This window comes from Rhinoraja longicauda, chromosome 20 (genome assembly GCF_053455715.1).
Source record: "Rhinoraja longicauda isolate Sanriku21f chromosome 20, sRhiLon1.1, whole genome shotgun sequence".
In the NCBI taxonomy this organism is placed as follows: Eukaryota; Metazoa; Chordata; class Chondrichthyes; order Rajiformes; family Arhynchobatidae; genus Rhinoraja; species Rhinoraja longicauda.
Window position 1 is genome coordinate 17,246,633 of NC_135972.1, and position 14,302 is coordinate 17,260,934.

The 14,302-nt window shown below is 46.0% G+C and overlaps 1 protein-coding gene across 15 annotated transcripts in view; it reads left to right on the forward strand.

Moving 5' to 3' along the window:
• The window catches only part of LOC144603593 (F-actin-monooxygenase MICAL3-like), a 201,670-nt gene that overhangs the window by 30,596 nt on the left and 156,772 nt on the right, over nt 1-14,302 (forward strand). For all 15 annotated transcript variants that reach the window (XR_013548640.1, XM_078417027.1, XM_078417030.1 and 12 more), the window contains exon 2: nt 13,882-14,226. Coding sequence is in view for 14 of the 15 variants with exons in the window: in XM_078417027.1 (XP_078273153.1) it covers nt 13,963-14,226 (264 nt within the window). In the remaining variant the exon portion in view is untranslated. The remainder of the gene's footprint in view (nt 1-13,881; nt 14,227-14,302) is intronic.

Here is a 14,302-nt window from a genome sequence, read left to right on the forward strand (position 1 = left end):
GGCCTTCGTAACAAGAGGAGTTGAGTATAGGAGCAAAGAGGTCCTTCTACAGTTGTATCGGGCCCTGGTGAGACCGCACCTGGAGTACTGTGTGCAGTTTTGGTCTCCAAATTTGAGGAAGGATATTCTTGCTATGGAGGGCGTGCAGCGTAGGTTCACTAGGTTAATTCCCGGAATGGCGGGACTGTCGTATGTTGAAAGGCTGGAGCGATTGGGCTTGTATACACTGGAATTTAGAAGGATAAGGGGGGATCTTATTGAAACATATAAGATAATTAGGGGATTGGACACATTAGAGGCAGGAAACATGTTCCCAATGTTGGGGGAGTTCAGAACAAGGGGCCACAGTTTAGGAATAAGGGGTAGGCCATTTAGAACGGAGATGAGGAAGAACTTTTTCAGTCAGAGTGGTGAAGGTGTTGAATTCTCTGCCTCAGAAGGCAGTGGAGGCCAGTTCGTTGGATGCTTTCAAGAGAGAGCTGGATAGAGCTCTTAAGGATAGCGGAGTGAGGGGGTATGGGGAGAAGGCAGGAACGGGGTACTGATTGAGAGTGATCAGCCATGATCGCATTGAATGGCGGTGCTGGCTCGAAGGGCTGAATGGCCTCCTCCTGCACCTATTGTCTATTGTCTATTGAGAGAGAGTTGAGGAACTTGCATCAGCCATAATGAGATTGAATGGCGGAGCACACTGGAAGGCTGATTGGGCTACCTCTGATCCAATTCCTTCTGGTCGTATGTGTCTAGGTGCGAACACTATTGCTGGTCTTCTACCTGAATCAAACTACTCACAAGAGTCCTGAGTGTTTAATTGTCATGAACTGGCAATGAAACAATGAAATTCTGACTTGCTGCAGCTTTACAGGCCCAGCCACACAGTAACACACAAAGCATATTCAATAATCATTTAATATAATGAATTAACAATCAGTAATACCATGTAACCAACTTGTAACAGTGCAAACACCTGAAGTCTGTAGTGTATCCAAAATAAAGTCCTTCACAGATGATAGTTGTTGAGGTAGGGTTGTGGTCAGTGTTAAGCACTGTTCATGGTTTTCAGGCTCCTGTACCTTCTTCCCGATGGTAGTAGTGCAATGAGAGCATGCCCAGTTTGGTGAGGGTCTTTGATGATAGTAGTTGCCGTTTTGGTAGAACCCTTCAATGGCAGGGAGGTCAATACCCGTGATGGACCGGCAATAGCCACAAAAAGCTGGAGTGACTCAGCAGGACAGACAGCATCTCTGGAGAGAAGGAATGGGTGACATTTCGGGCTGAGTCCCTTCTTCAGACTGGTTAGGGATAAGGGAAACTAGAGATAGACTATGATGTGGAGAGATAAAGAACAATGAATAAAAGATATGCAAAAAAGTAATGATGATAAGGGAAACAGGCCATTGTTAGCTGTTTGTAGGGTGAAAATGAGAAGCTAGTGCGACTTGGGTGGGGGAGGGATAGAAAAAGGGAATGCCAGGGTTACCTGAAGTGAGAGAAATCAATATTCATACCATTGGGCTGTAAGCTGCCCAAGCGACATATGAGATGCTGTTCATCCAATTTGCGTTTAGCCTCACTCTGACAATGGAGGAGACCTAGGACAGAAAGGTCTGTAGGAATGGGAAGGAGAATTAAAGTGTCCAGCAACCCGGAGATCAGGTAGGTTCAGGCGGGCTGAGCGAAGGTGTTCCGTGAAACGATCGCCCAGTCTACGTTTGGTCTCGCCGATGTACACCATCCACCACTTTCTGATGGCCTCCTTCGTTTCTGGACTGTGATGCAACCAGTCAAAATGCCTCTACTGCACACCTGTAGAAGTTCAACAGAGTGTTCGGTGACATACTAAATCTTAAAACTCTAAGGAGGAAGAGGCATTGAAGAGCTTTCTTTGTGACTGCTCCAATGTGCTGGGCCCAGGACTACTCTTTAGAGATATTTACGTCGAGGAACTTGAATCTGTTGACCATCTCGACTGCAATTTATGGAGGGCTGCAATTAACCTACACCCACCCGCATATCTATAGGATGTGGGTGGAAACTGGAGCTCCCAGAGGAAACTTACTGAGTCACAGGGGGAAGGTAAAAACTCCACATAGACAGCACCCAGGGGTAGGATCGAACCGGGTCTCTGGTGTTGCGAGGCAGCAACTCTACCAGCTGCGTCACTGTGATGTCCACAAGAAATGTGATTACGTTACTGGGAGTATTATATTTTTGGTATTACATACTTCCTTACACTTTGGAAGGAGGCTGTTCTACCCATCAGGTGCATGCCAGCTCTCAGACAATACTCTACTAATCCTTTCCTCAGAGGTCAGAAGGAGGGTGCCGACCCAAAATGTCGCCCTTCCTTCCTTGTGAGGAAGGACTGGAGTCACTGGGACTATTCTTTCGGGACAGAAGAGGCTGCAAGCAGGATCTGATGGGCATATTTAAAATGGTGAACGTATCAGCATAGAAATCTTTCAAGAACCAGTGGCATAGAATGAAGATGGTTTAAAAGAAGCATAAGGAAAATCAATTTTAGCATGCTGAGTTGTTGGAATTTTGAGCAGCAATGATGGAGGCAGATTTAGTTGCAGCATTCAAAAGGGAGCTGGGCAAGTGTATGAAAGGAAAACACTAGCAGAACTATGAAGATAGAGTAGAGGTGTGGGAGTATCTAAATTATGTAGAGCTAGCATGGGTTCAACGGGCCAAATGGCCCCCTTCCGCACTGTAACTATTCTGTAATTCTGTGCTTGAAGCTCTCATGAGCAGTGTCAGAGTGAGCAGTTATCAGAGGATTGCTTGGCATTGCATTATATGCCTGCTCCTTTAAGATTTGCTGAAATCTGGCATGCGCTCTGGCTTGGTTCGACTGAATACCGTACGATAACAGTGCCTATATATCCTCCGCTTCTTCCCAAGGTCAGAATAACCAACAGGGAGTTGTGGGCTTTCGTCCACTTTGTTACTTTTCCAAATCATTGAGCATCTGCTACAAAAATGAAATATGTGACTGAACAAAAAAAACTTGCATTTGTATAGTGCCTTTTAAATGAGAAAATATCCGACAATGCTTTATGTAGTTGTGTGTCTTGTTGCTTTGTTTTAGTATGGCTGTATGGTAATTCGAATATCACTGTACCTTAATTGGTACACGTGGCAATAAAAGACCTTTGAAAACATTTGAAACTTTTAATCCCTTGGTATTATTCAGTGTAAATCAGGAAGAGATTAAAAGAGCAGAAACATCATCATTTAAAATACTACATGTCACCCTTGTCTGTCTTTAATACTACAAAATCCATATGTTGAGTAAATACTGGGTGGATTTACTCACTTGTTAATATATGAATTTGCTCGTGATCATATTAATCAGTGGTCAAATAACATGTCATCTACAAAGAACTGCCCACTGATAACCTGTTTTGCTGATAATTTCACAATGGCCAATTCTGTTCACAACTCCTCAGCAAATCAGGCAATCCATGCCATTAAAATGGAAAAGGTGCAAAATAGATTAATGAGGATGCTACCGGGCCTGGAAGGTTTGACTTGTAAAGAGAGTCTGGATCGGTTGGGTCCTTTGTTCCTGCAGTGTAGGAGACTGAGGGGTGACCTTATAGAAGTAATTAAAATCATGAGGGGTGTAGATAAGTGAATATCACAGTCTATTCCCCAGGGTAAGGGAGTCCAAACCTAGTGGGCATAGGTTTGAAAGATGTAAAGGGAACTCGAGGGACACATTGTTCACACGGATGTGCGTTCATGGAATGAGTTGCCAGCGACAGATAGATGAGGGTACAATTATGACATTTAAGACTCTTGGCCAGGTACTGGGAGAGAAAGGATTGGACAGATATCAGGTCAGCACATGCCAGTGGGACTAGCATGATTAGGCAACTTGGTTGGTATGAACAAGTTGGGTCAAAGGACCGATTTGTGTGCCATTGAGCTCTATGACCTCAATGTGTGCCTGCAGCATGACCCAGGCAAGATCCAAGATCCAGGTCCTGCTCAATATCATTTTCAACACAAAAGTGTCGCGATGACTATCTCCAACCATCTTGACATCCATCAATCGCTCATGATCACCATTGACAAGAAGATCAACTAAACCCAATGCATGGGCATTGTGGCTTCAAGAACAGGCCACAATCAAGACCCTTGCACAACTAACGCGGCAAGCCGGGAGCCTGATGGAACAGTTTGCACGTACCTGGCCAAGTATAACTCCAAAAACTCTTAAGAAGCTTCAGGAAAAAAACAACCGGCCGATTGGCACTCAATCCGTCATCCTGAATTCATTCCCTCCATTCCCTCCACCACCGGCGCAGTGGCTGCAGTGCACACCGTCTATAGAATGTACTTACTGGCCCAGGATACTAGCCCAGCCCACTCTGACAGCATCTCCCAGACCCATGAGCTCTGCTGCAAGTAGGACGGAAGGGCAGCAAGCTCGCAGGAAGCTGTCCACATTCCAAAACGGAATGAAAAAATATATATCCCATGAGCTGCTTTGTATTCCAACAGCATCCTTTATTTCTGTAAAGGGATATACTGGACAAAGGTCTGGACAGGAAGCGTGAGTTGTAGGTACTGCTTCAGCATTCACCCCTTTCTGCCTCACGCCTAGAAGCTTCCAGGCCCCGCTCCCCACTGGCATTCAGACAGCCTCGGTGTCATTTTGTTCTGGGCCTCAGCACCTAGGCCCAGCCTTTAGCCTCTCAGCTGCCTGCTCTTGAAGGGTTGCTGCTGGACAAATACACCAGCAGAGGATGAGGGAAAGACTTGAATGTAACCCATGGTAAATGGTGATTGTGCTGTGACTTTCTACGCGATCAAAAATGATCTCTCACCCCAGAATATGTCCGTTGTCTGTCCTCGCCCTGTTCCTCCCTACCTAAGTCCCCTCTGCCAGCCCCCCCCACCCCGAGTCAGGTTTTTTTGTTTTAGATTTAAATTTAGAGATACAGTGCGGAAACAGGCCCTTCGGCCCACCGAGTCCGCGCCGCCCAGCGATCCCCGCACATTAACACTATCCTACACACACTAGGGACAATTTTTACATTTACCCAGTCAATTAACTTACATACCTGTACGTTTTTGGAGTGTGGGAGGAAACGGAAGATCTCGGAGAAAACCCACGCAGGTCACGGGGAGAACGTACAAACTCCGTACAGACGGCGCCCGTAGTCAGGATCGAACCTGGGTCTCCAGCGCTGCATTCGCTTAAGGCAGCAACTCTATCGCTGCGCCACCGTGCCGCCATGGTGTGGCCATGACCAGTGGCAATGCCCTGGCAGTCACAACACAAAGGTCACTTACGAGGAATAATACAGTGGGAGAAGGATCATAGACCCGACGTTGCTCAGAGATTGCCCTTCGGTGAGGGGCTTGAGCTGATACAGGGAGGGAGATGATGGAAACCCAGGTCAGTGAAGGGGCCAACAAGTCCATGCAGGCCAGTGACAAAACAACCTAGAGTGAAGCAGTTATTCAGGTTTCTGTAATAACAGCCACGACATCGACATCGTTCCAGGCAATTACAAAACCGCATGTACCCAGAGGGCATTCATTCCACAGATAATTACAGCCTTTCATCAACAGTTACATTTGCATACTCGCACGCATGCACACTCCAGATTGTAGTGTTGTCAGGTGCTGGTCTGTCACTGTTTAACACGGGTACAGTACTGGTGGGGATGGGCCTGTCTGTATAACACTGGGGTACAGTACTGGTGGGGATGGGTCTGTCACTGTTTAACACGGGTACAGTACTGGTGGGGATGGGTCTGTCTGTATAACACTGGGATACAATACTGGTGGGGATGGGTCTGTCTATAACACTGGAGTACAGTACTGGTGGGGATGGGTCTGTCACTGTTTAACACTGGGGTGCAGTACTGGTGGGGATGGATCTACCACCACATAATACTGTGGTACTGTACTGATGTGGACAGATCAGTCGCTGTATTACACTGAGGTACATTACCGGTGGGGACAAGTCTGTCACTGGAGAGATAGTTCTGTCACTGTATAACATGGGCACAGTACAGGAGTGGATATATCTGTCACTGTAACACTGGATATACTAATTTGGTTTGTCACTGAATAACACTGGGGTACAGAACTGGTGGGTAGTGGTCTTTCACTGTGTAACACTGGAGTTTCGTACTAGTGGGGATGGCTCTGTCACTGTGTTTTACTGGAGTATAGATCTATGAGGATGGGTCTGTTGCTGAATAACACTGGGAGATTGGTTTATTATTGTCATGTACTGAGATACAGTGAGAAACTTTGCATGCAGTCAAATTATACTATACATGAGTACAATCAAGCCATACCCAAGTATAACAGGTAGTGCAAAGAATCTTCTACACAATGGGAGAGGGGAGAAGAGGGAATGCCCTGGGTGGAAATGGTCCTTAATTATGTTGGCTGCTTTCCCGATGTGTCGTGTACATGAGTCGAAGGTGGGGGAGTCTGGTCTGTGTGATGGACAGGACTATATCCACAGCACTTTGTAATTTATTGAAGTCTTGGGCAGAGATGTTGCCAAACCAAATTATGATGTATGCAAATAGAATGCTTCCTCCGTGCATATGTAAAAGCTGGTAAGAGTCATTGAAGACTTGCAGGAATTCTTGAGTCTCCTGAGGAAGTGGAGACGTTGGTGTGCTCTCGGCCATAGATTCAGTTTGTTTTTCCAAGGCTGCTGATGATATTTACACTGAGGAATCTGAAGCTCAACCAACTCCACCTCGGGGCATGTACTCCACCTCATTTCCTGAAGTCAGTGACAAGCTCCCTCGCCTTACTGACATTGAGGGAGAGGTTGGTGTCTTCACGCCATGTAAGTAGTCTCTATCTCCTTCCAGTACGCCGTCTCGTCACTGTTTAAGATCCGTCTCAGTACAGTGGTGTCATCTGCAAACTTGTAGATGGGGTCAAAGCAGAATTTGGCTGCACAGTTATGAGTGTATAGTGAGCATATAGTAAGAAGCAGAAATTGCATACTTTCAGGATTCCCATGTTGAGAAATATCATGGAGGATGTTTTGTTCCCTGTCCTGATTCTGGTTCTGATCTGCAGAGTAGAGTACTGACAGCTAGGTTGTGGAGTTTGAAGGTGAGTTTGGTTGGGATTATGATGTTGAAGGCAGAGCCATAGTCAATAAATAGGTGTGCTTGTTATCCTGATGCTCCAGCGATGCGTGTTGGGGCCAGAGAGTTGCCATATTCCATGGACCTGTTGTGACGGTAAGCAAACTGCAGTGGATCAGGCTGTCTGGGAGGCTGGGGTTCATGTGTGCCATCACCAGTTTCTTGAAGCACTTCATGATGGTGGATGTCAGCGCCACTGTACAGAAGCCATTAAGGCACACCACCTTTCTTTGGTTTGGCTCTAGGTTGATAGTCAACTTCTTAGAGCTGGCAGGAACCTCAGAATGCAGTAGTGAGAGACTAAAGATATCTGTGAATCTCTGCCAGCTGGTCCTCTCAGGACCTGAGGACGGACAAGGACTCCATCCGGACTAGTCGATTTCTACGGATTTGCTTTCAAGAAGGTGATCTAACATCTGTGTCAGTGACCATAGTTACAGGTGCACTTGAGGCTGTCGGGTGATTATGTCCTTCCACTGTCAGTAGACTATTAGTGGGGAAGTGTCTGTCAGTGTCTCACTCTGGGATACAGTACCGTTGGGAACGAGTTCCTCACTGTATAACACTGGGATACAGTACTGATGGTGTTATTGTATAACACGACTACCACACTAGTAGGGACAGGTCCCACTGTAACACAGGTGCAGTACTGATGGAGATGAATCTGGCACTGTATAACATGTATAGTTATGGTAGGAACAAGTCTCACTGTATAACAAATACTGGTGGAGACGGATCTGTCACTATATATAACTCTGTAGTGATGAGGAAGGGTATATCAGTGCAAAACATTGTGGTACAGTACTTGTGAGAATGTATGTGTAACACTGCTCTACAGTATTGGTAGGGTCAGGTCTGTTACTGGAGAACACAGGTAGAGTACTGGTGGAAAGGTTGTGTCATTGCATAATGTGGGCACAGTACTGGTGGGAAGGGTCTATCACTGTATAACACTAGTGGGGTCAACTGTGTTTGGTGGGCACACTGCAGGTGAATAAGATGGCATGATACTTGTGACTACTGTGCTGAAGTTGCTGTGAAAGGGAGGGAGGGAATGAGAGAGAGATGGAGGGAGGAAGGAAGAGAGGGAGGTTATGTGTAAGGATAGAGGGAATGAGGGAGATAGAGAGTGGGGGGGATAGAGATGCAGAGAGGGATGAACAGAGAGATGGAGAGTTGGAGGGCAGAGAGAAGTGGGGAGATGAGGGAGAGAAGGAGAGACATGGAGAGAGAGGGTGATGGAGGGAAAGAGGGAGAGATGGAAAGAGAGAGGGAGAGATATGGAAAGGGAAGGAGGGAGAGAGAAACGGGAAACGTTATCCTCTTTTTCTGCCTCTATGTGTGTTTTGCACTTTTGCAGATGGGTTTGGGACAGTTCAGCTGAGGTGAATGCAGTGCAAATATTCTTTGGATTTTCAGCTTCTTCCACCTCAACTGCATTCCCAAAAAAGGAATAATGCCTGGTTGGCGGCATATAGCAGTGGCTGGTGTCCCCGTCAATGGGACTGCCTGTCCTGATGACGGCACAGATTGAGTTAGAGCAGCTGAGCTTGGCAGTGCAGCCCCTGCCTCGTTGTCGACACACACTGGCTGCCAGCTGTGAATACTGTTGGTTTTGGGAGAAAGCCTGTGTTTGTGTATCAGCTGCTTTCAGTGGTTGGTTTGGAGATTTAAGCTCAAGTGTGGCAGTGCTTTTTATGGTCCTGATGCACACTGGATTCCCATAACTGACTTTGTGTGGGCTGTATTATGAGACGCGAACTTAATCCATTGCGGTCAGTGTCTGTCAGTGTCTATCTCTGGGATACGGTCAGTATCCCAGTGCCTCTCTGAGGCACATTCTACACCCGCGACAAAATTCATTCGGCGAGAGTTTCACGTGTACTAGTGGTGCAGCTGGTAGAGCCACTGCCTCGCAGCGCTAAAGACCCCGGTTGCAGTCTGTGTGATGTGAGTCTGTGAGAAGTTTCATGGAGCATTAGTGGAGGAATGGGATTGCTGTGTACGTGGACATAGACTCGCTGAGCTGAGATGGACATGTGAGGCGAGGGCTTTGACCAGCAGTGTAGATTGAGACTTCTGACGCTGCGTGGAGGGTTGTTGTACTGTCTCTCTGCGGTGGTTTCCTGCTGGTTGTGTAAGCTGGGACAGTGCTGGTTTCTCAGCAGAGCATGTCGATGGTGTTTGACCAGCTGTGGTTAAGTTGTGCCCCCATCCGCCCCCCCACTTGTTGCTACTGCTGTGGACTCCAAATGGAGTGCAGCTGGTGGAATCTCTGACAGTCCTCAGAGCTTGCAGCTGTTCCAACCTTTTGCACACTACATGTGTGTGTGCTTGATTGGTGACAGGAAAGAGCAGGGGCCCAAGCATGATCTGAGCCGTTTGTGGAACCTACAGTGGAGATGTGCAGAGCAGGGGAGGGGGAAGAGGGTGAGGTGACAACACACAGGAAATGTTGTGTCAGGAACATCGGATCAGTGGGACCTGGGGGAGAGGGACTGCACTCCTGCAGTTCCTAGGACCCGCCATTGAGTGTTTCAGTAGCCTGGCCGAGGTTACACCATGGGAAATGCAGCTGGCTAGCCAGCGTGCACAGCAAGCTCCCACTGCAAGCAAAGTGATGAGCAGGTACTAGCTGGAGACCTGTTGGAGATGCTTCAGAGATAGATGTAGGGAAGTGGCTAATATTTCAGATCAATGATCTGCAAATAAAACTGGAAGTTCGAGATTAAGGGGTTACGATTGTTGACTTGGTAATTAGAATTAATGCTATTCCATCAATGTGAAAGGTGAACTCTGTAAATCTGTCTGCAGAAGCTGCCTGAGCAGCTGAGGAAAGTCAAGAGTGTTTTATTGTCATATGTCCCAGTTAGAACAAATAAATTCTTATTTGCAGCAGCACAACAGGATATGTAAACATAGTACACTAAACAATATAAAAAGCGAGAAAAAACAGTTCAGTGTGAGTATATATACACATTCTCGCATATACATATATATATATATATATATATATAAGTATAAGAAAATAACTGCAGATGCTGGTACAAATCGAAGGTATTTATTCACAAAATGCTGGAGTAACTCAGCAGGTCAGGCAGCATCTCAGGAGAGAAGGAATGGGTGATGTTTTGGGTTGAGACCCTTCTTCAGACCCTTCTTGTATATATATATATATATATATATATATATATATATGCACACACACACACACACACACACACACATATATATACGTGCACACATATGTATACATAAAAAGCAAACAAACAATAATAACAATAATAGTCTATGTAGTTCAGAGCTTATTTGAGGTTGTAGTGTTTAATAGCCTGATGGCTATAGAGAAGAAACTGTTCCAGAACCTGGACGTTATAGTTTTCAGGCTCATGTAACTTCTTCCCAATGGCAGGGGTGAGGTGAATGTGTGGGCAGGGTGATGTGTGTCTCTGATGAGGCAGCGACTCATCCTAGTGCATGAGTCACTGAAAGGAAGCATGCAGGTACAGCAGGCAGTGAAGAAAGCCAATGGAATGTTGGCCTTCATAACAAGAGGAGTTGAGTAAAGGAGCAAAGAGGTCCTTCTGCAGTTGTACAGGGCCCTGGTGAGACTGCACCTGGAGTACTGTGTGCAGTTTTGGTCTCCAAATTTGAGGAAGGATATTCTTGCTATTGAGGGCGTGCAGCGTAGGTTCACTAGGTTAATTCCCGGAATGTCGGGACTGTCGTATGTTGAAAGACTGGATCAACTCGGCTTGTATACACTGGAATTTAGAAGGATGAGAGGGGATCTTATTGAAACATATAAGATTATTAAGGGGTTGGACACGTTAGAGGCAGGAAACATGTTCCCAATGTTGGGGGAGTTCAGAACCAGGGGCCACAGTTTAAGAATAAGGGGTAGGCCATTTGGAACGGAGATGAGGAAAAACTTTTTCAGTCAGAGTTGTAAATCTGTGGAATTCTCTGCCTCAGAAGGCGGTGGAGGCCAATTCTCTGAGTGCTTTCAAGATAGAGCTAGATAGAGCTCTTAAGGATAGCGGAGTCAGAGGGTATGGGGAGAAGGCAGGATCAGCCATGATCACATTGAATGGTGGTGCTGGCTCGAAGGGCCAAATGGCCTACTCCTGCACCTATTGTCTATTATCTATTGACTCCGGTAAATCTCTTTGATGTTGCGGAGATCAGAACCCGTGATGGACTGGGCAATGTTCACATCTTTTTGCAGTCTTCTTCACTCCTGGGCATTCAAGTTGCCGAACCAGGCCATGATGCAACCAGTCAATATGCTCTCAACTGTACTCACACCGTAGAAGTTCGAGAATCCTCTGACATAATTCTTACAAAAGCAAAGATACTGCAAAGCCAGATAACGACCCGAAACGTCACCCATTCCTTCTCCAGAGATGCTGTCTGTCCCGCTGTGTTACTCCAGCATTTTGTGTCTATCTTCGGTGTAAACTGGCATCTGCGGTTCTTTTCTACACAGGTGACATTTAAAAGATACTTGGACAGGTATATCAATAGGAAAGGTTTGGAGGGATCTGATCCTTGTGCAGTCAAGTGTGATTAGCTCAGTCAGTCAACTTGGTCAACATGGACGTATTGGGCCAAAGGGCATGTTTCATGTGCTGAATAGCTCTATAACTATAATATATTGCAATATATAATTGCTCTCCCCGGGTTCTGCGGGACTGCAGGCATCGTCTGCCGGAGGGCAACTTGGTTTGCAGCAGCATCTCCGACCTGCAAACTGTTCAGGTTAGGAACAGTTCACGGGAACAGAACATTGCAGTAACCCTGGGAGGACTTGCACATGTCCGGTTAATTTCATGGAGGTTTTTTCCTGAAATAATGATGTTGATGAGGAAATGTAGGACTTCCAAGGGGCATTGTTATGGATGCCACATAATAGGCTGGTCATCAAGGTGGAAGTTCCTCAAATAAAAAGGGTTGCAACAACATAGACGGGAAATTGGTTCAGTAACAGGAAACGGAGCAAGGAGAGAAAGGTTGTCTCTCAGACTGGTTGGGAGTGTACCTGGAAGTCCCAGGGATAAGAGGTTTGAGTTGTGTAGATATGGTTAGAGCAGATAGAGAGTGTGGAGGGTTCAAGAATACGGGGACCAAGGTGATTAAACTAAAAGTGATGCGAGTCAAACATTTTTGAAATGAGTTTGAAAATCCTTATCACCTTTTCTGTTCCCTCATCAAAAAAAGAACGCAGGTTGGTCAAACTGGACTGTGCTCAACTTTATTCATTCAAACCTATTCATTCAAATTAATTCAGGATGTAAATATTGTCCCTAATTATTCTTTCTAAAAGTTACCCATCGCTGAGGTTAAATTGGCTAATCATTAGTTGCCGGTCTCTGCAGGCCTCTTGAAACTAGGTTGTTCCAGTTTCCATTTCCTGCGCTCTGGCTCCTCCCCTGCACGGAGGAAGGGTTGGAAGACTATGGACAGGGCTTCCGCAGTATTCACCCCACCTTTAAACATGGCCAGCCCTTCCTGTAGCTGCTCCTTATCAATATTCACCACAGATCTCCCCAATTGTGCGGAAACATTAATGGCATCTTCCTCTGTTGTAATGATCAATGTGAAAGATTTATTAATTATTTCAGCTTCCCCCCTGCTGCAATGTGTTACTTACCTTCTTGGTCAGCCCCCTCATCCTAACCTTACACCCCCCCCCCCCCCATCCTTACTCCCCCCCACCTGTACTACACACATGCTTTTCAAGTGCCTGGAGAAGCATTTGTGCTATCTTTACTATTTATGGGCAGTGTTAACTGCTGTTCTGTTATCCTTGTCAACTCCCATCGCAGCTTACTGCATTCAGCCTGGTTATCTCTTGAATTATTCACCTGACCTATGTCATTTTTGCTTTGCTTCATTGTCTTCTCAATCTCCTTTGTCATGCAGGCCACTTGGGTTTTGATTTTAGTTTTCGACATAATAATGCATTTTACAAATCCACGCTAGCTGTTTTATTTGTACAGGGTTTGGCCACTTTGTCCTTGTAGCTTCTGTACAACCGGCATTATTAGACTGCCTGCCAGGAATGCAAGATCTTAGATTTACTATGCTACCACACTTCGTTAGAATCCCAGGAGACAATTGCTATGTTGAGAGAATAGTGGTAAATCATGATCAAAGCATCCAACATTTCCCTTTTGTTTTTGTTCATATCTTTGGATTGTAACCGTAGGTCCTGAATTGTCTGCCATCTGCACTGTTTATTTCTCTAATACCATTTCTCTACTTACTGATCAGCATAGGTCAAGTACACTGGGGTGTTCCTCCTCAACTGTCCCATCAAACATTCCAGGGGAGGTGCAACATGAAGGGCAAATCACTCTCCACCCTAACTCAAGGAAAATAATTGAAGGGTTAGGTTCTGGAAACAATGGTCCAGGGATTAATTGTGACGGCCACTGTTAGCTTTTTCCTTGTGAGTTCCATGAGTTTGCTGTCTGCGTGCTCAGACTGCAGCTATGTGTTCCTCTCCCCAGAGCGGGTTTCTGTCTTGGTTGCTGATTGAAAGTGTAACTCCTGTTGTGGACCGTGGTATGATGAGACATCTCCTTCCACTGCGAAGCACACAGCCAGGGAGAGATCTTTCAGGAGATGAGAGGGGACATTGTTTTTCTTTCACAGGCCCAAAGTGATGGGTGTTTTTCGAGGGATGATGTAAATAACCCTTTTTTTTGTTGTCTTTCTGCTCTTGAAGGTTCATAATGAGGGAAACCATCAGCTGAAGAGGAAGAAATAATTAATCCAGCCGACCACCTCGGGAGAGTCACCTGCCACCATGGGGGACCACGGAATTTCAACCATCGAGCAATCACACATACTGTTCGACCGCTTCATTCAGGCAACAACATGCAAGGGCTCTTTCAAAGGCTTCCTGGATCTGTGCGATAACCTGGGCCTCTGCAACGTCGACTTCCCCAACTTCTACACCAAGCTCAAGACCAAACTCAATTATTGGAAAGCAAAAGCACTCTTTGCAAAGATAGACAAGCGAGGCAGTCACAAGGACTACAAGAAGAACACAGCCTGTGCCAATACAAAGGTAAAACTGCTGCCACTCTCAGCTTATCCAGAGCTCACGATCATGTCATAGGAGCAGAATTAGGCCATTTGGCCCA